The sequence below is a fragment of the Ursus arctos genome, unplaced genomic scaffold (assembly GCF_023065955.2).
Source record: "Ursus arctos isolate Adak ecotype North America unplaced genomic scaffold, UrsArc2.0 scaffold_23, whole genome shotgun sequence".
Lineage (NCBI taxonomy): Eukaryota > Metazoa > Chordata > Mammalia > Carnivora > Ursidae > Ursus > Ursus arctos.
This window is the reverse complement of record NW_026622908.1, coordinates 7,715,372-7,738,861: the sequence shown is the minus strand read 5'-3', so window position 1 is coordinate 7,738,861 and position 23,490 is coordinate 7,715,372. Positions and strand designations below refer to the sequence as shown.

The 23,490-nt window shown below is 43.9% G+C and overlaps 1 protein-coding gene and 1 non-coding gene across 2 annotated transcripts; one reads left to right on the top strand and one right to left on the bottom strand.

The window, feature by feature from the left end:
• Positions 1-1,806: 1,806 nt before the first annotated feature.
• On the bottom strand, positions 1,807-21,237 carry NCR3LG1 (natural killer cell cytotoxicity receptor 3 ligand 1). Its single transcript, XM_044379815.3, has 5 exons — positions 20,683-21,237; positions 17,923-18,270; positions 8,027-8,353; positions 6,402-6,493; positions 1,807-4,348 (listed from the first exon to the last, which is right to left on the bottom strand). Exons 1-5 carry the CDS (start codon positions 20,834-20,836, stop codon positions 4,262-4,264), a joined length of 1,008 nt encoding a protein of 335 aa, XP_044235750.3. The 5' UTR covers positions 20,837-21,237; the 3' UTR covers positions 1,807-4,261.
• On the top strand, positions 19,053-19,181 carry LOC113246633 (small nucleolar RNA SNORA72). The gene has a single exon (XR_003313037.1). It is a non-coding gene; the product is annotated as a small nucleolar RNA SNORA72 (small nucleolar RNA).
• Positions 21,238-23,490: the final 2,253 nt, after the last annotated feature.

The window sequence follows — 23,490 nt, the reverse complement described above, 5'->3', positions numbered from 1 at the left end:
TCCTGCACCCACACAGCCCCCCAACATTGACCAGTTTGTGATACAGGAGCAGAGGGATGAGAAGCTACTCAGAGTCAGCCCGGAGTTTGGGGGACAGTGCCTGGCTCCTGGGACTCAGCTTGGCTGTCCTTAAGACCAGGAGAGGGGCCAGACTCATTAATGAGAAGCTGCTCAGCAGCACCATTCTTGGGACCCCATCCAAAGTAACCGTCCTCCATTCCCTCCACCTTAAATGGCTGGTGACAGCGAACCGACAGAACTGGGGGCTCAGCGCCACCTGCTGGCCACAAAGAAGACCTACTTGAGAGAAAACCAGGGCCACTGGTCCCAGTCTTTCCACTCCTAAGAGAGACCTCCTAGCCTTAAGGCTTAGCTCAGGGAGCAGCTGGAAAGTTCCAGGTATGGAGGGAGCTGCTGAGCTCAACAGGGAAGGGAATCCAAGCCACCGTCTAACTGTAGTGAAACTCAGTTGCTAGTCTGGAAAAACTAGCCCACTAGCCATACTGGAAAACTGCCAGGCCTGACGCCTATGGATTTGGTATCTCCTGCCAGTTACTGCAAGGCCCACATGTTACCCATGAAGGTGGCCCTCTGGCCTTTCTGCTGGAGAGGACACACCCAGCTTCCACAGGACCCACCTTCTCTCCCCATGTGGCATCCTTCCAGCTCCAGCCTAAACGTGAGATCCTCCCCAACATCCTTCCCTAAGGAGCTTGTGGTGAGGAGTAGAGTAGCCCCTGGCTCCCCCCAGCTCTCTGGGCTCACCTCTGAGGTCTCCCCAGTTTTAAGTATCAGACACCCTAAGACATGAATTCTGCATGTCAAAGTCATGTTGACCCCAGATCGGGGCAGGTCTAAAGCACAACAGATCTGTTCCAGCTTGAGAGCGGCTGGGAAAAGGCAGAGTGATGGGGTTAAAGTCAGAACTGGGTTCCAGGGAGTGGATTTGTTGCACTAGAACCTAGATTATTGGCATCCCCTCTGCCATGTCCACCTGCCTGGGGCATCGCGTACACCTTCACGGAAAGGGAAGAAGGTGCTACCTACACCCTCCCACTCTGGGAAGGCCCCACTCTGGACTGACATGAAAGGTAGGCTACCTAGACTGGCCAGCTTGGGTACAAGGAGTGCAAACTTCCACCTTTCCCCGATCTTGTGTCCTTCCGGGCACTGATACCAATGAGTGGAATGGGTGATTCGAAGTACTGTGCAACTATGCAATTTATTTCCTTCATTGGGAGAAGCAATGATGTACAAGAGTATGGGGCAACAGCACACAAAACCCTCTTCAGCTTTCATGAGTCACACGCCTGTACTTCATGAAAGTATCCTTCTTTGCAGCACGGTCTGTCCCACGCTCCTCCTCCCCAGACCGTCGGCACTCAAGGTGAAGCAACACAGACCAGGTAGCCCTGCCTCTGTGTACTCTCTGCTTCATTTGATCAATTCCAGTTTTTCTCATGATGCCATCATTGTTGGGGAAGGGGAGTTACTCCCGAGAGAAATAAATGCAATACAGTTCTGAGACTTTCATTTGTCATCAAATTCCTACTGTGTCCTTGATCTCCCATCCAGCTTGGAAGTAGAATGAAAATCATCCTATAATTCTGCCTCTTGTGTGCCTCTTCACGTCTCTGAAGGTCTGACCAGCATACTCATTTCTGAGCTTAGTAACTCCTTAATGCACTTTCTTTTTTCTGCATCATAGATTCCCTTCCAATCAATAATGTCCATCCTACAATCCCCCACATTTTACATCTAATGTTTTATCTTCCGATAAAAAGATCCCTTTTGTCATTTTCCCAATTTTATTTTTTCCTTATATTACTTTATTACTCTATTGTAATCTCTACAAAATCATTATTTCTTTTAAAATCTCAACTGCCTTACTTCTTTTTCCAAAGGGTGTCATTCTTTTTGAATCACTCTTTCAATGATTGTAGGTGGCTTTCGACTACCTCATTTGTTTCACAGTTCTAACTGTTGCCCTGTTCTTCCTTCCAGATCTCCACTTTATGAGATTCATTGTCTCCTCTAATGATAGGATATATTCTTGATAAAGGCACCAACTGAACCGATTTCGCAATCCCCAGTGCCGCCACTAGAGGCCACTCTAAATCACCCTCAGGTGGGAGCTCAGCTACTGGCTGTCCTCTCTCTCTCTCTCCAAGCGAGAGTCTTCCATGTCAGTTATGGCCATGAATGAGTTCACTGTGCCCCTCTCCACCACCGTGCCCCCAAACTGTTTTCAGGGTCATTACTTCAACTTTCAGTAGAGATGTGAACAGGGCTTGTCTACCCCACAAAGATCCTGTAATACAACGGCACATCCCCTGATAACTGCATTCAGAACCACACTGTACCTTTACCCATGCCTAACACCTGGCATGAAACTCCCCACAGCCCTGTCACCCTCTGTCCTGAATGAGATGCCTGCACACAGGTCCAGGTAGGAATAGCATCAGCCACCTTGGTTCAGTTACAGAAAATGAGGCAATGTCAAACATGCCAACCCACAGGTCCTCCCCTAAAAACAGACAAGAAGAGCAGAGTGAGCCTCTCCTCTAGACCTAAGGATCCAGCTCATCCTTCACACTCCAACCCCACCCTGGATCTTTGCTGGTAGTACGGCATATTGATTAACAATGCAAGCTCTACTCTTTACTAGCCATGAGATCCTAGACAAGTCACTCATCTCTCAAGAATAACTCAGACATTAAGTTAAAAGTGCAGCTGCGTACGTTTATTCTTCTATTAGCAGGTAGAGGTGGAACACAAGGAATTAAAGAGGTAGAATTTGTTTTGGTTTTCTTTAAGATTTTATATATTTACTTGACAGAGACAGCCAGCGAGAGAGGGAACACAAGCAGGGGGAGTGGGAGAGGAAGAAGCAGCCTCCCAGTGGAAGAGCCTGATCCGGGGCTCGATCCCAGAATGCCGGGATCACGCCCTGAGCCGAAGGCAGACGCCCAGCGACTGAGCCACCCAAGCGCCCCATAAGAAGTAGAATTTGAAATGGAGACGGGTCACAGTCTAGAAACAGTAAGTCTTACTTTGGGGGAGGGGTATAATTGACATACAGTATTATGTCAGTTTCAGGTGTACAACGTGATCTAATAATTATATATATTGCAAAATATCACCACAATAAGTCTAGTTAACATCTGTCACTATACATAGTTATAAAAATATTTTTTTCTTAAAAGTTTTTCTAAACTTTTTTGAGATTTACTCTTAGGAACTTTCAAATATGCATTACAGTATTTTTAGCTATAGGCACCATGGTGTACGTTACATCCTCATAATTTATTTTAAAACCAGAAGTTTGTACCTTTTGACCACCTTCACCCATTTCATCCACCCCACTCCGCCCCGGGCACCCACCATTGTGCTGTTATCTACAGGCTTGGGTTTTGATTTCGTTTTTAGATTCTACATGTGAGATCATACGGTATTTGTCTTTCTCTGTCTGATTTCATTTAGCACTATACCCTCAAGGTCTATCCATGTTGGTGCAAATGACAAAGTTTCATTCTTCTTTTAATGGATAAACAAAATTCCATTATTTATAAATATATATTTATATATACATTTCATTTTATATACATATACTTCATTATATATTTTCTTTATCACACAATCTCACATTTTCTTTATCCATTCATCAATGGATACCTGTTTCCATACCTTCCTTGTTATAAATAATGCTTCAGTGAACATCGGGGTGTATGTATCTTCTAGAGTTAGCGTTTTCATTTTCTTCAGGTAAATACCCAGAAGTCGAATTGCTGGATCACATGGTAGTTCTATTTTTAATTTTTTGAGGAACTTCTGTTTTCCATAGGGGCTACTAGCAATTTACATTCCCATCAATACAGTGCGCTAGGGCTCCCTTTTCTCCACATCCTTGCCAACACCTGTTGTTTCCTGTCTTTTCGATACTCAGAATGAGCCATTCTGAGAGGTGTAAGGTAATATCTCATTGTGGTTTTGATTTCCCTGATGATAAGCGATGTTGAGCACCTTTTCATGTGTCTTTTGGCCATCTGTATGTCTTCTTTGGAAAGTCTTGCTTTCTTTTTCTTAGATAAGCTGATTGGCAGGAGGTTATCAAGAAAGGCAGGGAAAGTAATGTCAGTTACATACGCATTCACTGAGAAACGTTGTTGTCTCTGTGGTTTCTGTGCAAGAACTTCCAGTGTTCTTCCAGTGGTTCCCCCATCTGAATAAACCATGAACGCATCATAATGAAAGCACCTCGTTATAGTTCTTCAGTACTTGTGTCAATTTGGGTGTCCTGAGAATAAGCTTTCAAGACGGGGAATAAGGGATTTGTTCGACACGGCACCTATAAAAGATGAAGGAGAGAGGGCACATGAGTATGTCGGCAAAGCCTTTAGACCATGATGCAGGTGTAAGATCTTTTTTTTTTTTTTTTAAAGATTTTATTTATTTATTTATTTATTTATTTGACAGAGATAGAGACAGCCAGCGAGAGAGGGAACACAAGCAGGGACAGTGGGAGAGGAAGAAGCAGGCCCATAGCATAGGAGCCTGATGTGGGGCTCGATCCCATAACGCCGGGATCACGCCCTGAGCCGAAGGCAGACGCTTAACCGCTGTGCCACCCAGGCGCCCCCAGGTGTAAGATCTTTAAAGGGGGGAAGAAGGGAGGATTGGGTAGCAAGAGCCCCAGACTACACTGCAAGCCTGAGTCTCAGGGGAGCTACAAGGATTCCTGCATTTCTCAGCTCTTTCTGGGGCTGCCCAGGGAAATGCCAGGCTTTCCCTCGAACGCTCGGATACTGCAGCAGGTCCCTGACAGGCCACAGCTGGAGCATGCTGGCTGAGTACACTCCACAGCAGGCTCGCTCTCTAAGGTGTCTCAGCAGCACATCTCCATAGCAACCACACTTTCTAGTCAAAACTCAACTTCCTAAGGAGCTGTATTGGTTAGCTTTTGCTATGTAAAACCCAGCCTAAAACACAGTGGCTTTGGAGAAAAAAAAAAAAAAGTATGTATTTCTCATGCATTTGAGAGTTGGCTCTGTTGAGTGGGAGTTGTGGGCCATCGTCTGATCTAGACTGGCCTCTCCTAGCACAGCCAGCTCTAACGTCCGGCGTCACTCGGCCCCCAACAGACACCCTTGGACGCACCCTCCTCTTACTATTATCAGAAGCACCAAAGATCGCAAATGGTCCCTTGAGGCCTAGACTTAGAGCCGGCACTCTTTCATTGGGCTCATTCTACTGGCCAGAGCAGGTCACAAGGTTGAGCCCAATGTTAAGGGGCCGCGCATCAACGGAAGACGCTCCAAATTACATGGCAAAGGACAGGATGGGAGGAAGGGCGGAGGCTTGGAGCCCGAACTGCAAACCACCACAGAATCCAGGCTAATCACAAAGGCTCGAGGCTCTTTTTCAATAAATATCACTGCCAAATGTGAGGTTATCATGATAGCCCCCGGATTATCAGAAACCAGACGAAGGCAAGAACCAGAACATTCCTAAGTATCACGAGGCATTTATAATGAGACGTATTAGCTGTCGCACGGAGTCTGCTTGGCAGGTCCAAACTAAGTGAGGGCAATTTTATTATGCAGAACCACGTAACCGACATGTTTACACCGGTCTCTTGGGCCTCTACGGTGTGAGTTGTTTTATTTGCGATGTGGGGCATAGTCAGGGATAAACATGTTTGAAAACATGTTTTAGTTTGGAAACACTTAGGGAGGGTTAGAAATCCCTGGTTAAACCAATGAAATCTGGGGGTAAGCTGTCCCATTGAGCTATGAACAAAATAGGAGTACCCGGGGGCAGGATTTCTTACCTCTGAGCCACCGTTTCTATGTGTGAGAACAACAGTGCAGCCCCCATATGGCTCAAAAACCTGGTCTGAACCAATAAGGTCAGGTTTGATAGAGTGAAACTGGTGTACTATGAAGACGCGAGGGGCTTTATGCTACGTCTCCCCAGAGTCATAAAGCACCACATGGAGAGCAGAAAAGAAAGTTCATCAACAGAACCTCAGAAAAAGCCACACCCCCCGGCACCTGCGTGGCTCGGTTGGTTAGGTATCTGCCTTTGGCTCAGGTCATGATCCCAGGGTCCTGGGATCGAGCCCCGCGTCGAGCTCCCTGCCCAGCGGGGAGTCTGTCCCTCTCCACTCCCCCTGCTTGTGCTATCTCTCGCTTTCTCTATCTCTCTGTGTCAAATAAATAAATAAAATGTTTAAAAAAAAAGAAAGAAAGAAAAAGCCACCCACTACAAACACACGCCACACTTAGAATACCCCAATATCAGTCCTAAGAACTCCTCGACAGCGTCCCCTGGCAATAATCCCTGGACTCCCAAAGCCAACACCAAAACACAGGGCTACCCTTTGCTTTGGAACCACTTACCTGTTTCCAAGAAATACATAAAATCAGTACAAATATTAAGATTCCAGCAGAGACAAAAACGTACACCCAAGTATAAGTTGTCTTCTCAGGTTCTGCAGAGAGAAAGAGGAAAAGGACATTAAGAAACCTCGTGGCCAGAGCCAGAGACCCTACAACCACCGCTAGGATCTGTGGTTGTAGGTCATTCTCCCTGTCCCTGTGACCCTCTGCCACACGTCTTGGCCCCCTCCATTCCTATCACATGCACCTGACCCATGCAACAGCATGTTTGGCGCTGGCCAGAATATGCCACAATATCAAACGCCACGTGCCACACACACACACGCCATGCAACGTGTAGAGCTTCCCAACCATGACACCGTCTTACTGCCATAGAGTGAATGCGTGTGCCCCTCAAAATTCATATACTGAAATCCTAGTGCCCAACATGATGGTATTAGGAGGTAGGGCTGGGGGAGGTGATGAGGTCAGGAGGGTGGAGCCCTCGTGAATGGATTTAGTGCCCTTATAACAGAGGCCCTAGAGCGACCCCTCATCCCTTCCACCATGTGAGGATACAATAAGAAGTCTACAACCCAGAAGACAGTCCTCACCCAACCATGCTGGCACAATGATCGCAAACTTTCAGCCTCTGGAACCATGAAAGATAAAGTTCTGTTGTTTTTAAGCCGCCCAATCTGTGGCAAATTGTTACAGCAACCTGAATGGACTAAAACACACATGTAACCCAGACAAACCCCTCATACCACACACAAAGCATATTTCAATTTCACACTCCCCATGCCCCACACATACTCTGCACACATCTCTTCACACACCACCCACACACATTCCTAGCCCTTATTTCCAGGAAAATTCCTCTCTCCTTCCAGGGCCATCCTGGATACCCAGACCACATCCCCCAGGGGCCCTGGTCAGATGCTGCCTTCTTTACCCCTCTTAGCTCCAGGCAGATGCATCTGACCAGCAGCATCATACCCACCCAGGACCATAGCCAGGACCATGGGAGCCACGATGTGAGCTTCATGGACCTCATCCCACCGGCAGGAGGGATTCTGTACTGACCTGTAGACCTTGAGGATCTAAGGATCTAAGGACCCCATGTCCCTGGGGAAAGTCCTGGGCGTCTGCAGGCTCACCCTACTATGGCCTCCCCATCTTGGGTACCATCCATAAGACAGAACTACTGATTCAGCCTCTACCAGCCAACAGTGTGTGGTGCAGCTGGGGCCTGAGCAGAAGAGTTGCTGGCAGGGCTGGGTCCCTGGCCCCTAAGAGACTCTTATCTTCAGAGGACATGGACAGGATCCTGTCCCCTCTCTCCTTGTAGCTAGCAAGCTTCACACTCCAAGCCTTATAGACCACCCAGATCACTTAAGTCACCATGAGCTAAAGGTAGCCCTATTTCCATCGGAGGACTATTGTCACCATTCTCTACCAACTAGACCACCTGCCCTGGCTTAGAGACCTAGTCCGGACTGCTGACTCTGGGGCTGAGCTATACCAGACCAAGCTTCCATCTTCCCCACCATCTCCTGTCTTCCCTAAGACTGCCTGGAAACCAAAGTTTTACGTTACCCGACCTCAAGGTGAAGAGTAGGGGAAATATTCAGGAGGCTGCTTACCTATTACAGTCAGGGTGAAGTTGAGCCTCTGGCAGGTAGGCAAGGATTTGTGCCATACCACACACTGGTAGATGGTCATATTGTCTTCCAGAGAGGGCTTCAGCCTCAAGAAGCTTGTGACATTAAACATGCCATCTTCATTTTCGGTGATACTATTAGTGAAGACATCCTCAGAAACTTCCGCATACCGGGGATCCTTCTGGGTCCACTTTTTCCATGTAATGCTAATGTTCGTGGGGTAGAACCCACTAGCCATACACGAAATAAGTTGTTCTTCATTTTCTTTCACCATGGCTTGCTCCGGAAACAAGCTGCTGACTGGGTAAGCTGCCAAGAGAGAGAAGTCATGCTTTGAGGGTACGTAGGGACTATTTCTTATCAGCCCAATGCCTGACCCACAGCAAGCCTTCAGGAGAGCTGAGCATTCTGAATGGGATCCTGCTTAGGCTAAATATTTTGGGTATGTTGGTTTCGGTGTCAGTTGATCTGGCCCCCTACTCTCACAGCAGTTTTATAGGGCAGGGTTTCTTAAGCTACTTTGTATCATACATAGGCACCTGTGAGAATCTGAGGAAAGCTTTAGAACACTGTTGTAGAGACTACTAATGGCCAATTTCCATTCTTCAATGACATTTCCAAGTTAAAGCTGCTTCTCTCAACCTCCATGTAGCCATGTGAACTTAGGGTCCCGTTTAGATGTAATCAGAAATGATGAGAGCAACTTCCAGGGAGTACCCTTAAACAACAAGGGTGTCATAAAGAAAAGGACCGTACCCTACTCTCCTCTCCCCCTTCCTCTTTCCTGCAGAATAGCTGGAGCAGCTTGCTGGCTAGAGATGGAGAAGCCATTTCCAAACATAAGGTGAGAATGGCAAAGTGATAAGATAAAAGGATCCTAGGTCCCCTATGGTCACAGAACTGTCATAGCTGCTTTGGGTTGGCTACATTTGTGTAAAAGACAATAAACTACTTTTTAAAAAGCCATTGTTGACTTCTGGTTTCCCTTCTGACACGTAAAGACCCTGGAAGTCGTAACAAGAAAAAAGCTGAGCTGAACAAACTACAAGTCAACAAGTTTTCTTAGATCCATGAGAGAATTAAGGTGACAGGACAAACCAGCACCCCAAAAACTAGAGAGACAGGCAGATTGAAAGAATCACAGCCAAGATCATGTCACCTTAAGCAGATGCCAGAGCCATAAACCAGTAGGAGCACTTCAGCAGTGACTTACAAATTGCTAAAGGCCGAGCATGGACTAGCTTGACAGGAAGAAACTCCAGGGGGCCCAGGCTCACGGGAAACTCACACGGATTCTCACAGTGAAGGTGCAAGAAAAATCCCCTCCTATTTTCAGGGGAGAGGAAAAGTAACTAAGAATAAACCTCGCGCATGAGCGGCAACAAAGGATGCTCAAGAGAAAAGACTTTGCCAGAGCCTTTTCCGACCTGGGTAAAGGATGCTTAGCTAAATTCAGCCCCCTCTAGCCTTCTGGCCTCACCTACAAAGGCTTCCGAAGGTTACAGCCTGGGGGCTCGGAGGACTTCAAGAATGAGATTTAATGGTAAGACTGACTGCTTCCCCTCTGCAACCCTTTATCACCACAGCAACAGGGCTCAGGGTGGTAACAGCAGATGAAAACTGAGAGATCTGCAAGGCACCAACTCTGCTTAAGAAAGAGGGAAACAAGGAAAACAGGCAGCCGGCAATGAGGACCTGCCTGTTCTGATGAAAAATCCTTACAAGGAGCCTCTTAGAAAATGTACCTTGTGTGGAAATCGTGTAAGTACATTATAAGAATGTACGGTTATTGTCCCAGTTTCTTTCTGCATTTGCTGGAAGCACTTATGGAAGGCACATAGCAAGTCTTTGTGGGAAGAAACAGAAAGAAATCACAAAAGCGATTAAGAGAGCTCAGATAATGGGGTTTATGCCAGGTACAAGGATCCTGCATCTCTCAAAGACCCTAAAGTTTGTAACATCAAGTATCAGGAGTAAATTATATGTTTTATCATCAATAAACATATTTTACAATAAAAAGGGGGGGAGAGAAAAAGAAAAGAAGCAAAAAACAAGTGCACCGCATAGAATGGTACATACTAATCCAATTATATATATAATCACTTTAAATCAATGGTCTAAACACAAAAATTACATAACAGAGACCAGGGCGCCCGGGGTGCTCAGTCGGTTACGCGTCTGCCTTCGGATCAGGTCATGATCCCAGGGTCCTGGGATGGAGCCCCGTATCGGGGGCCCTGCTCAGCAGGGAGCCTGCTTCTCCCTCTCTCCCCTCCCCTCCACTTGTACTCTCTCTCTCAAATAAATAAATAAAATCTTCAAAAAAAAAAAAAGAAGGAGAAGAACATCAAAATACTTGAGGCAGAACCTGAAAGAACTACAAGGAGAAAAAGACAAATCTGACAATTACAGTCGGAGATTTTGACACTCGTCTTTCATTAACTGATAGACCAGCGGACAGAAAAGCAGTAAGAAAATAGTCGAAAGGAACATCACCACCAATCGACTGGATCAAATCAATCAATAGGATCCAACAGCAGAGTATACATTCTTCCCAAGCTCATATGGAATATTCACTAAGATAAATTGCCTTCTAGCTCATAGAATATATCTTTAACATTTTTAAAGAATAGAAATCAGGCAGAATATGTTCTCAGACCACGATAGAGTTAAACTAGATATCAATAAGCAGAAGGATGGCTGGAAAAATTCCAAATTTCTTGGAGAATAAATCACTTCTGTTCTTTTTTTTTTTTTTTTTTGCGGGGGGGGGGGTTCTTTCTTTCTTTCTTAAAAAATTTTTTATTATGTTATGTTAGTCACCATACAGCACATCCTTAGTTTTTGATGTAGTGTTCCATGTTTGCGTATAACACCCAGCACTCCATGCAATATGTACCCTCCTTAATACCCATCACCGGCCTAATCCCAATTCCCCACGCCCCCTCCCCTCTGAAGCCCTCAGTTTGTTTCCCAGAGTCCATAGTCTCTTGTGGTTCATTCCCCCTTCTGTTTAAATCACTTCTATTCTAAATAATATAGGGGTCAAAGAAAAAGTCTCAAAAGAAATTTTAAAATATTTTGAACTAAATGAAATTAAAATGAAAATACCACTTACGAAAATTGGCAAGTGCAACAAAAGAAATGGTTAGAGGGGAATGTAGAGATTGAATACATATTTAAGAAAAGAATAAAGATATAAAATCAACTATCTTAATAAATAAGCTTCCACCTTCAGAAGCTAGAGGAAGAAGAGCAATTTAAGCTTAAAACAAGCAGAAAAAAGAAATAACAAAAATTAGAGCAGAAATCAATGAAGTTGAAATCAATGGAGAGAACCAATGAAAGCAAAAACTGGTGCTTTGCAACAATTACTAAAATTGCTAAGCTTCTAGGTAAATTAAGGAAAAAAGAGAGAAGACATAAATTACTAATCTCATAAATGAAAGAGGGATCACTATTGATTCTATGAACAAAAGAATAACAAAGGAATATTATGAGCAACATTATGCCCACATATTTGATAACTTAAATAAAATGCATGAAGTCCTTGAAAGACACACTACCGAGACTCATACAAGAAAAAAAATATAATTTGAATAGGCCTACATCTATTACAGAAATTGAATCAATAATTAATAACCTTCAAAAAGAGAAAGCACCAGGTCCAGATGGTTTCAATGGTGAATTCTACCAAATATTTAAGTTAATTATGATACCAATTCTTTACAATTTCATCTAGCAACTAGAAGCAGAGGAACACATCCTAACTCATTCTATGACCCCAGTAATAAACTAATGCCAGAATCAGATAAAGGCATTACAAAAAAGGAAAACTACAGACCAATATCTCTCATTACACTGAATGCAAAAATCCTCAACAAAATATTAGCAAATTGAATCCAACAATGTATAAAAATAATTATACACTACAACTAAATGAGACTTATTCCAGGTATTCAAGACTGGTTCATCATTCAAAAGTCAATGAATACAATCCATGACATCAACAGACTACAGAAGAAAAATTGTATAATGTGGATATTTTCCACATATCAATTATGTGGAAAAAGCATTTGGCAAAATCCAACACCCATTCATGTTAAAAACTCTCAGCAAACCAGGAATAAGGGGAAATTTCTCAACTTGAAAAAGAACATCTACAAAAAACCTACAGCTAACATTGTACTTAATGGTGAAAAACTAAGGACAGGAACAAAGCAAGGGTATCTCCTCAAACCAAGCCTATTCAATATTTAAATGGAAGTCCTAGCCAGTAAAAGAGAACAAGAAAAGGAAATAAAAGATACACAGGTTAAGAAGGAAAAATGAAATTGTCTTTGCTCTCGGACACATGATTTATATAGAAAAATCCCAAAGACTTGACCAAAAAATATTTGAACCCTAGAACTAACAAGTGATTACAACAGGCTACAGGACACAAGGTTAACAGACAAAAGTCGATTGCTTTCTAAAATACCAGTAATAAACAATTGGAATTTCAAATTAAAAACCCAGTACCATTTACATTAGTGCCCTCTCTCCCCCACAAAAAAGAAATACTTAGGTTTAAATCTTACAAAATAGGCACAGAATCTATATGAAGAAAATTACAAAACTCTGATGAATGAAATCAAAGATCTAAATACATGACGAGATAGTCTCTGCTCATCGATAAGAAGAATCAATATTGTTAAGATGTCGGTTCTTCCCGCCTTGATCTATAGATTCAATGCGATCCGAAGCCCAGAAAGTACTTTGTGGATATTGATGAACTAACTCTCAAGTTTATATGGACAGGCAAAAAGTCTAGAATAGCTAACACAATAGTGAAGAACAACAATTTGGGAGGACTGACACAACCTGACTTAAAGACTTACTATAAAGCTACAACAATCAAGACCACATGGTATTGGTCAAAGAAAAGACAAATAGACCAGTAGAACAGAATGGAGAGCCTAGAAATTGACCCACACAAATGTATTCAACTGATCTTTGACAAAGGAGCAAAGGCGATTTGATGCAGAAAAGGTAATCTTCAGCAAATATGCTGGAACAATTAGACATCCGTATGCATAAAGTCTGCACAAGGAATCCAGACATACAACTTACACTTTTCACAAAAATTAACTCAAAATAGATCACAGACCTAAACATAAAACTATAAAACTTCTAGAAAGATAACATAAGAGAAAATCTAGGTGGCCTTGAGTTTGGTGATGAGCTTTTATTTTTTATATTTTTAAATTTTTTAAATTTTAAATAGGCTCTATGCCCAGCATGGAGCCCAACACGGGGCTTGAATTCATGACCCTGAGATCAAGACCTGAGTGGAGATCAAGAGTCAGACAGTAAACCAACTGAGCCACCCAGGCGCCCCCATGATGAGCTTTTGGATACACTGCCAAAAGCGTGATCCATGAAAGAAAAAACTGGTGAATCGGACTTGATTGAAATTTAGAAGTTCTGCTCTGCAAAACACAATGAAGAAAATGAAAAAACAACCCACAGACTGGAAAAACATATTTGCAAAACTCATATCTGATACAGAACTCTGTGTAACTAAAATACACAGAGTACTAAAAAAAAAAAAATGATAAAATACATATAAAACTCTTAAAACTCAACAATAGGAAAACAAAGAACCCAACTGAAAAATGGACAAATGATCTAAACAATTATCTTTCAAAACAGGACAAACAGGTGACCAAAAAAAAAAAAAAAAAAAAAAAAAGGCAAATGGAAAGATCCTCAACATCATATATCATTAGGGAATTGCAAATTAAAACAGCTGAGACTACGCACCCATTAGAATGGCTAAAATATAAGAAACTAACAATACCAAATGTTGACAAGGGTACAGAACAAAAGGAACTCCCATTCATTGCCGGTAGGAATGCAAAATGATACAGTCACTCTGCAAGAACTGGCAGTTTCTTACAAGTTAAACACAGTCTTAACATATGATCCAGGGGGCGCCTGGGTGGCGCAGTTGTTAAGCGTCTGCCTTCGGCTCAGGGCGTGATCCCGGCATTCTGGGATCGAGCCCCACATCAGGCTCCTCCGCTAGGAGCCTGCTTCTTCCTCTCCCACTCCCCCTGCTTGTGTTTCCTCTCTCACTAGCTGTCTCTCTCTGTCAAATAAATAAATAAAATCTTTAAAAAAAAAAACACATATGATCCAGCAATCACACTCCTAGGTATTTACCCAATTGAGATGAAAAATAATGTCTACACAAAATCTACACCTGAATGTTTATGGCAGCTTTGTTCCTAATTGCCGAAAACTGGGAGCAATCAAGGTGTTTCTCTGTAGGTGAATGGATAAACAAACGAGGTACATCTGTACGATAGAATGTTACTCCGTGATAAAAAGAAATGAGCTATCAAGCCACCAAAAAAAAGAGACACAGAGGAATCTTTTCTTTTAAGGTTTATCTATTTATTTTGAGAAAGAGAGAGAGAACACATGCAAGTGGAGGGTAGGGACAGAGGGAGAGGGAGAGGGAGAGAGAATCTCAAGCAGACGCCTTGCTGAATGTGGAGCCTGACGCAGGGCTCAGTCTCTAGATCCTGAGATCATGACCTGAGCCAAAATCAAGAGGCAGACGCTTAACCAACTGAGCCACCCAGGCACTCCAGAGACACAAAGGAACCCTAAATGTATATTACTAAGTGCAGGAAGCCAGTATGGAAAGGTTACATATTGGATGATTCCAATTCCAATTATTTCACATTCTAGAAAAGGCAAAACTATGGAGATAGCAAAAAGAATAGTGGTGCAAGGGGTCAGGAGGAGGAGCGCATAGGTGAAGCAAAGGCAGTGAAATTATTCTGTAATACCGTAATGGTACGTGCATGATATCACACATACGTCAAACTCACAGAACTGTAAAAACAAAGAGTGATTCTTAACGTATGCAAAATTAAAAAAAAAATGTAGGAGTTCAAGGAATCCCAAGGAAGAGAGAAGGTAAACTATAATAAGCAAATCTAAGTGTACTACAAATGTATGAAACAACCTCACTGCAAGGGACAGAGGAAAGGTGCTGACCTAAGAAACTTTTGAAATAAATGGAGTCTATAAGAACAAAGGCAAAATGAAAGGCGCCTGAGTGGCTCAGCTGGTTAAGCATCTGCCTTCAGCTCAGATCATGATCCCAGGGTCCTAGGATCGAGTCCTGAATTGGGCTCCTTGCTCAGCAGAGAGCCTGCCTCTCGCTCTGCCTGCTACTCCCCCTGCTTTTGCTCTCTCTCTGTCTCTGACAAATAAATAAATATATAAAATCTTAAAAAAAAAAAAAAGAACAAAGGCAAAATGAATTGCAATTGAATACTGTACTCTAGTTGACAAAGTGTTTCTCACGGGGGTACAGGTTAACAAGTCTGATAAATGTGGGCTGCACAGAGTGACTTCCTTTCAAAGAGTGTAGCAAGACAAGGAGGGGGAGGAGAGTGACTTTATGGTGGAGAAACCAGGCAAATACTACTTAAGCTAAACGATTAATAGTCATAAATCGTTCAATTAGATGGGATGGGACAAAAATGGCACTTTACCTCTGTGATTGTCCTCTCCCAAAACCATAACTCCAGTGAATTATGGGAATAACAACAGAGAAATGCCAATAAAATGGCACCCCATGATATACCTGACCACTACTCCTCAGAAGGTCAAGGTTGTCAAAAACAAGGAAAGTCTGAGAAATTGTCAGAGTCAAGAGGAGCCCAAGGACACATGACAACTAAATGCAATGTGGTATTCTGGACGGGATCTTGGAACAGAAAAAGGATATTAGATTAAAAACTAAGGAAATCTGAATAAGTTATCAATTTTAATTAATAATAATTACCAATACTGGTTCATTATTTGTAACAAATATGCCATATTAATGCAAGATGTTAATAACAGGGGAAGTGGTATGCAGAGATGGGAGTGATATGAAAACTCTGTACTGTCTTTGCAATTTTTCTGTAAATCTAAAACTATTCTGGGACACCTGGGTGGCTCAATTGGTTAAGCATCTGCCTTCGGCTCAGGTCACGATCCCAGTGTCCTGGAATCAAGTCCCGCGTTGGGCTCCTTGCTCGGTGGGGAGCCTGCTTCTCCCTCTGCCTACTGCTCTCCCTGCTTGTGCTCTCTCTCTCTGACAAATGAATAAATAAAATCTTAAAAAGAAAAATAAACTATTCTAAAAAAATAAAGCCTATTAATTTTTTTTAGATATTTTTATTTGGGGGCACCTGGGTGGCTCAGTTGGTTAAGCATCCAACTCTTGCTTCAGCTCAGGTCATGATCTCAGACTCCTGAGTTTGAGCCCCATGTCAGGCTGGGCAGGGAGTCTGCCTGAGATTCTCTTTCTCCCTCTCCCTCTGCTCCCCCCCACCCCACACGCACGCATATTCTCTCTCTCAAATAAATAAATAAATAAATCTAATAAAATAAAATACTTTTATCTTAAGCTTTCTGTCGGTTGCAGAGGAAATTAATCCTAACTTAACATCCCCATCCCCCAAGTTCATATGTACAAAATATTAAAAGTCCTCAGTACAATTTGGGGGGCTCATAGACACTGTACCTCTTTTATAGGCTGAATTGAGGCCTCTTAAAATTTGTACTGGGCTGAAGTCCCAACCGCTGTCCCTCAGACTGTGACTGTATTTGGAAACAGGGTCTTTACTGAGGTAATTCAGTTAAAATGAGGACATTAGTTTGGGCCCTAATCTAACAGGCCTGATGCCCTTGCAGGAAGAAAAGAGGAGGACACGTGCACAGAGGGAAGACTATGTGAAGACAAAGGGAGAAGACGGCTACCCACAAGCCAAGCAAAAAGGCCTCGGAAGAAAACAACCCTCCTGATACCTTGATCTCAGACTGCTGGACGGCAGAATTATGAGAAAATAACTTTCTGTTATTTAACCCACCCGGTGGTATTTTGTTCCGGCAACTCTAGCAAACGAATACACCCCCAAAGCCCACCTACATAGTATCAGACCAATCAGAATCAAGAAAAGTCAGGGGCGCCTGCGTGGCACAGCGGTTGAGCGTCTGCCTTTGGCTCAGGGCGTGATCCCGGCGTTCTGGGATCGAGCCCCACATCAGGCTCCTCCGCTGGGAGCCTGCTTCTTCCTCTCCCACTCCCCCTGCTTGTGTTCCCTCTCTCGCTGGCTGTCTCTATCTCTGTCGAATAAATAAATAAAATCTTTAAAAAAAAAAAAAAAAGAAAAGTCAAGCTCAAAGAGGTGTTTGGAGTATAGTGTTGCTGCTGTTCCAAGTCTTCACTGGGCACGGACCTCACAACAGTACCCAGCTGGGCATTTTCATACATTATTTTATGTAATCCTCAGAATATTACAAGACAGGTACGATTTATCAACCCATTTTGTACATGGGAAAATTCAGACCCAAAAATGTGAAATGGCTGGCCCAATCACCCAGTTTGGAAGCAGCAAAGCTAAAAGAGGATTCAGGTCTATGGAACCAGAGCCCAGCATCTCTCTCCCCTCCCAGCTGCCTTTCAGAGACACCTCTTCAGTGAACACGCACCGTCCACACCCTAAGCGAATTATATCCTAACTAATATAGCTATCTTTCACTGAGCACTTACAATGGGCCAAGCACTATGCTGTGTTACCTGCATTTTTCAGACTCTTCCCCACAACAGGCCTCCTAGGTAGGTGTTATTACATTTGTTCAGAAGGAGGGTCTACGTGATTAAGAACTTGCCCAAAGTTGTCCAATTGCCCATGGAAGCCCAGGACTCAAACCCACGTCTGTCTGACTCAGCAGCCCACGCTCCAAGTTTCTGCTCTGGTTGGCCCACAGCTCCACCTCAAACCTCAGCACCACAGCAACCACAGGGCCCTGCCCCAGGCACTCACCCATAACCTCCAGCCGGACTCTTCCCACTGCTTTGTGAGGGGTGATCACCACCTCGCATCGGTACTCTCCTGCTTCCCACAGCTGGACCCCTGGGAGCTGCAGCGAGGCATCCCCCCTTTCCAGCCTCGATAGAGGCACGGAGGCTCCAGGTCGGACTATCTTTCGGTGGGCTCCAAAAAACTGAAACAGTATAACTTCTGTTGCAGACATCTGATGCTTCCAAAACCAGGTGACACCCATAATTGTGATGTCCAGGTGGCGGGGACCCTGGACTTTGCAGACAATAGTGGCATTGTCATTCAGGAGCACCGTCTGAGTCTCCCCTGCCATCTCCACTTGCAGAGAACCTGTGGCAATAAGAGAACTCAGTTATGGGAGACCCTTGGAAAAAACACAGGCGTGGTGCTCTCAAACGCTGCCACGTAATTGAAAACAAATTCCTTTTATTGTGGGGGAGGGGGAGTCTCAGGTACAGAGGCTCCTTAGTTCACGGCCCCACATTAATCCAAATAAGATCCTTCAACTTTATTCTTCTTTTTTCAAGACTGTGTTCAATATTCTGTGTCCCTTCCAATTTCATAGGAATTTTAAAATCAGTTTATCAATTTCTACAAAAAAGTTCACTGAGCTTCTAATAGGAATCACACTGAATCTGAAAATCAATTTGGGGAGTACTGTCATCTTAACAATGTTGTCTTCTAATCCATGACTCTGTTTTTGGGATATGCAATGGACTGAATGTTTGTGTCCCTCCAAAATTCATATGTTGAGGCCTACTGCTCAGTGTGATGGTATTTGGAGGTAGGGCCTTTGGGAGGTCATTAGGTCATGAGGGTGGAGCCCTCATGAATGGGATTAGTGTCCTTACAAAAGACGTGAGGGAAAGACCTCTTTCTCAGCACCAGAGGATACAGCAAGAAGGTTTCCTCCACAAGCCAGGAAGAGGCCCGTCTCCAGGAACCAAATCAGTCAGCACCTGATCTTGGACTTCCCAGCCTCCAGAGCTGTGAGAAATAAATCTCTGTTGTTTAAGCCTCAGGTCTAAGGTATTTGTTAGGGTGGCCTAAAAAGACTTAAGACAGGATGCTTTTCCATTTCACTTATTTAGATTCACTTAAATTTTTTTCAACCTTAAATAGTCTCACTGTTCTGATGTAATAATCAGAGCAAGCTAAACATTTGCTATATTAAGGCCATCCATGTGTCCCCGGATTTGGTTCTTTCCTTAGGTCTGCTTTTATCAATGCTGGTGACAGACCAAGTCTGATTTATACGATGCATCTTATGTGGGAAATGCCCGTGACTCTAGGTATCTGATCATCTTTGAGAAATGACGGCAAAGCTAGTGTAATAACTTTTGGAGATAACCATTGCTAATTTGATGATTACCATTAGCCACTAAATGAACTATAAAACTTAATTTTAAAAAAAGCTTTATAGTTTTCAGAGTAAAAATGTTATGCTTCTTTTGTTAAACTTACTCCTAAGTATTTTATTCTTTCTGATGGTTTCATAAATAGAACTGTTTTCTTAATTTTATTTCTGGATTGCTCACTACAAGTGCATAGAAATACTATTTATTCTTTTTTATTTCCATCTCCCACACCCAACAGGCAATCATTCTAAGATGTTGAATGCTTCCATTTTTGCTCTCTTTAAAACTGCCTTGCTTTGTGGGACGTCTGGGTGGCTCAGGTTGTGATCCCAGGGTCCTGGGATGAGTTCCCACTCAGGCTCCTTGCTCAGCGGGAAGCCTGCTTCTCCCTCTGCCTGCCACTCCCCCTGCTTATGTGCTCTCTCTCTCTCTCTGACAAATAAATAAAATCTTTTTAAAAAGGTGATTCCTTCAATAGGGTATTTCTTAAAAAAAAAAAAACTGCCTTATTTTGTTTCTCAAACTTATGAAAATGGTATGGAGTTACATGTTACTGTTTCTGCTCCCGGCATTGTTTCAAATCCTCTCTCATTGATACGTGTACAGATAGTCCATTGGTTGGAGCTAATGATGAGGTCTTCATATGCAAATCTACATTTGGCTCATCCACAGCCCCAGGGATGGGACACCCCCAGGGTCCCCTAAATTCCCACATCCCCACCCATCCAGCCACCACCACTTGGCACAGCCCGGCCTATTCTGGCCAGTCTATAAAGTGTCAAGTGATATCTTACTGTTTTAACTTCTATTCTATGATTAGTAGTGAGTTTAAACATCTCTTCATATGCCTTTCTGCCTTTGGTTTCCTGTTTGATAATTAGAAACATCCATCCGTGCCCCCCCCCCCGCCCAAAAAAGTAAAAGAGAACGTTTGAATGTCACCACAAAGGTAAAACACTCCCCTCACACTTTTGGCAAAGGCTTCAGTAAAGTGAAATATTCCCCTTCACCAGCACGCCCGGGAGTATTTTCCTTACTCCCACTCCTCCCCATCCCCCATACCTAGTTTTTCTTCTCAGCTCCTGCATCCAAAGTGATGCAAAAGCGGCTCTGAAATTTACAGAGCATTCCGGGCGCCGAATCAAAGGAGGCACCCGGTCTCGGGCTCCTACAAGTACCAACTCGGTGCAGAGTAGCCGTCACTAAAAATTAGAATAAGTAAACGGAGCCGCGGGTCATAGGCGGGAGCCCCGGGCGGCTGCGGACCTCAGCTGGGACTCCCGCGGCAGCGGCCCTTGAGCACCTGTGGCGCAGCCAGCACCCCTCCGGCCTCCCCGGCCTCTCTTCCCCGCCACCACCCGCTCCTCCCGCGCCGCGGGCCTACCTGTGCTGGGTGGCCAGCACCACAGGGCCAGAAGCAGAGGCACAAACCCGAGCCGGAGCAGCCGCCAGTGCGCCATGCGTTCGGTCCGCTGGTCTGGCCGGCCGGGGCCCGGGACACTCCGCGAAGCCGCCGGCAGCGGCGCGTACGAAGTCATGCAACTTGCTGTGGCTGTGACACGGGCGGAACTGCGGCGCGATGCGCTGAGCCCGGGTGGCGATGGAGGGAACTAATCTAAGGGTCAGAGCGGACTTCCAGGCCTTTGGGTCCCCTCTGGTAGTCGGCGAAGTGAGTTGGAAGGAGTTCATTCACTCCACTCTGCCCGGGCGTAAGAGCCTTGCGCCCGGCCACACCCCTACCGGGAGGACAGGCCGGAGCCTGCGCGGAGGGGTGCGGGAGGCTGGCAAAGGTGGAGCATCGAGCCTGCCTTCCAGAAGTGGGGAGGCGCCTTGGGCCCAGGTCATTTTGTAAACTGAGGCCGGAGCCGGCAGCCGGTTTACCGCAGGTGCCCCTCCCGCAAGGCGCCGCGGACCCTGGTGGCCACGGAGGGTGGTGGCTTTGCTAGTGAATGCAATGTCAGGGGGCGGGGCGGAGCGTGGTCACTGCTCTTACTGTAGAGCACGTAGCTCTGTCAGTTAACTTCCCATTCTTTTCTTTTTTAAGATTTTATTTATTTGACAGACAGCCAGCGAGAGAGGGAACACAAACAGGGGGAGTGGGAGAGGAAGAAGCAGGCTCCCAGCGGAGCAGGGAGCCCGATGCTCGATCCCGGGTCTCCTGGGATCACGCCCTGAGCTGAAGGCAGACGCTTAAGACTGAGCCACCCAGGTGCCCCTAACTTCCCATTCTTGATTTGGGGTTAGGCCACGATCTCAGGGTGGTGAGATTAGCACTCCCCTCAAAGCTCCCTGCTGAGCGGGGAGTCTGAGATTCTCTCCCGCTCCCTCTGCCTCTCCCCCCATCCTGACCAAACGCCTAGCTCTCTCTTAAAAACAAAACCAAACAAAAAAACCCTAAAATGTTCATTCAGTGATCATTACGTTTTACCACCTCCAGACCAGTTTTTAAATCAGTTTTAACTACAAAGTTCAGAACACAAATAGCAGTTCCATTATAATAAATGCACACACCTCTTGCCCCAGCATCTTGCATTCCAGTAGTCTCGCTGATCCTACTGAATTTTTTCCTCACATCATTATAGAAAATCACAGGCAGATCTGGACTCAAGACCCAAGTTTCAGCTATATCATCACTGACCGTGGGACAGTAGGCAAGTTACCTCAGTTTTCACTTCTCTACAACTAAGATGCTAAAATCTTCCCTGCAGGGCTGTTTAAGAATTACAGGATCAGGCTGGGTGTGAATGAAGACTTCGTGGTACTGTCAGTAACTAAGCAAATGTTTACGTGCACACTTACCTGCAGAACAGCATGCAGAGGGGAAAGAGCATAGAACTGGGAGGTGGGCGGGGTGCCCACACTGACACCAACTAGCTGAGGGACCTTCAGAAGGTCACGGTTTCTGACCCACAGTTTTAACAAGGGATCTGCAAGGTTAGGTCCAGCTATAGAATTCTAAAATCCTAAACTACACCTCTTCTCAACTGCTACCTCTTCCAGGGAGTCTTAACCTGAGAAGAAGTCCTCTTCTGGTATTACTGACATCCTTAAGTAACTTCCCCCAAAGGAAGTTACTTGGTGAATTCCCCTATTTGCCCAGTAAGTCACTCTGCAAACCACTGGAATTTCCACTTCTATGCTATAACTGGAAACAGGGGCTGGATACTAAAAAATGCTGGAAAAGGAATTCCTTCTTTGATACATGATCTCTAAGGCCCTCAGACCTTATGACTCTGTAATTGTGTTTTGCAAACAACCCATTCTTTCAACATTGCCAAGTTTGTCTTTTTCCCCAGAAAATTACGACAAATATTACATATTTTTTCTGATTTTACATTTAATATAATTAAAAACAAAGCTATACAAATAATGACTAGAATAATATTTTCTGACAAATATTGCACTGGGAGAATTTTTACAATATAACATCAAAAAACAAATATAAATATAACAAACTTGTATAAGGTCTCTGGGTCTTCCTGATTATCAAATTAAAATCCAGCTTATTCATAGCTTTTTTAAATGATCCAATTTTCTAAAGAAGACAAAAAGAATTAAATCTAAATACACTTCAGATTAATAAAATTTCTGTCTAAACTCTAAAATTAACAGAACACTTTTGGCCATATATTTATAAAAGGTTATGTTTTTAATTCAACATTTAAATTGAAAAAAATTCCACAATCCCCTAAATTTAGCAATAACAAGTAAAATAAATGGCCTCTGAAATAGGATGTATATACCATCATTATTAAAAGTTTTTTTAAAACATAATAAATACTGATAAAATACAGATTATGCAGCACTGGTTTCCTTCATGAAAAGGAAAGGCAAAATTTTTTCACTTTTTAATTCCAGGACACAATTTTTCTCAGAAGACACAGAATAACGGTCTTCCTTCCACACCTATTTTAGGCACAAGCTTACATATACATGTACACATATTGCTTCTGAACTATGATCTTTCAATTAGCGGCTATAAAAATTGGTACATAGACACGTTGAAAATTGCAAGGGCTTATTATAAACTTCATGTGTGCTCATAGATCCCGGACTAACAGCTTCCAAGAAAGAAACACCTTCACTGAAAAGGGGCTCCTTCCTCCACCTCTGCTACAGTATGAGTCTCCAGGGCTCTTCCATTCTTAGGCCCTGAAACTAGATGGAAAGGTGCAAATAGAGCTATCTGGAA

What these genes read in the sequence shown, in the direction of transcription:
- NCR3LG1 (XM_044379815.3), bottom strand. Translation starts at nt 20,836, where the DNA reads ATGACTTCGTACGCGCCGCTGCCGGCGGCTTCGCGGAGTGTCCCGGGC. An exon ending in CTTCACCCTGACTGTAATAG is followed by an intron (nt 6,494 to 8,026) that starts GTAAGCAGCCTC and finishes TTCTCTCTGCAG; the next exon opens with AACCTGAGAAGACAACTTAT. An exon ending in TATGTATTTCTTGGAAACAG is followed by an intron (nt 4,349 to 6,401) that starts GTAAGTGGTTCC and finishes CATCTTTTATAG; the next exon opens with GTGCCGTGTCGAACAAATCC.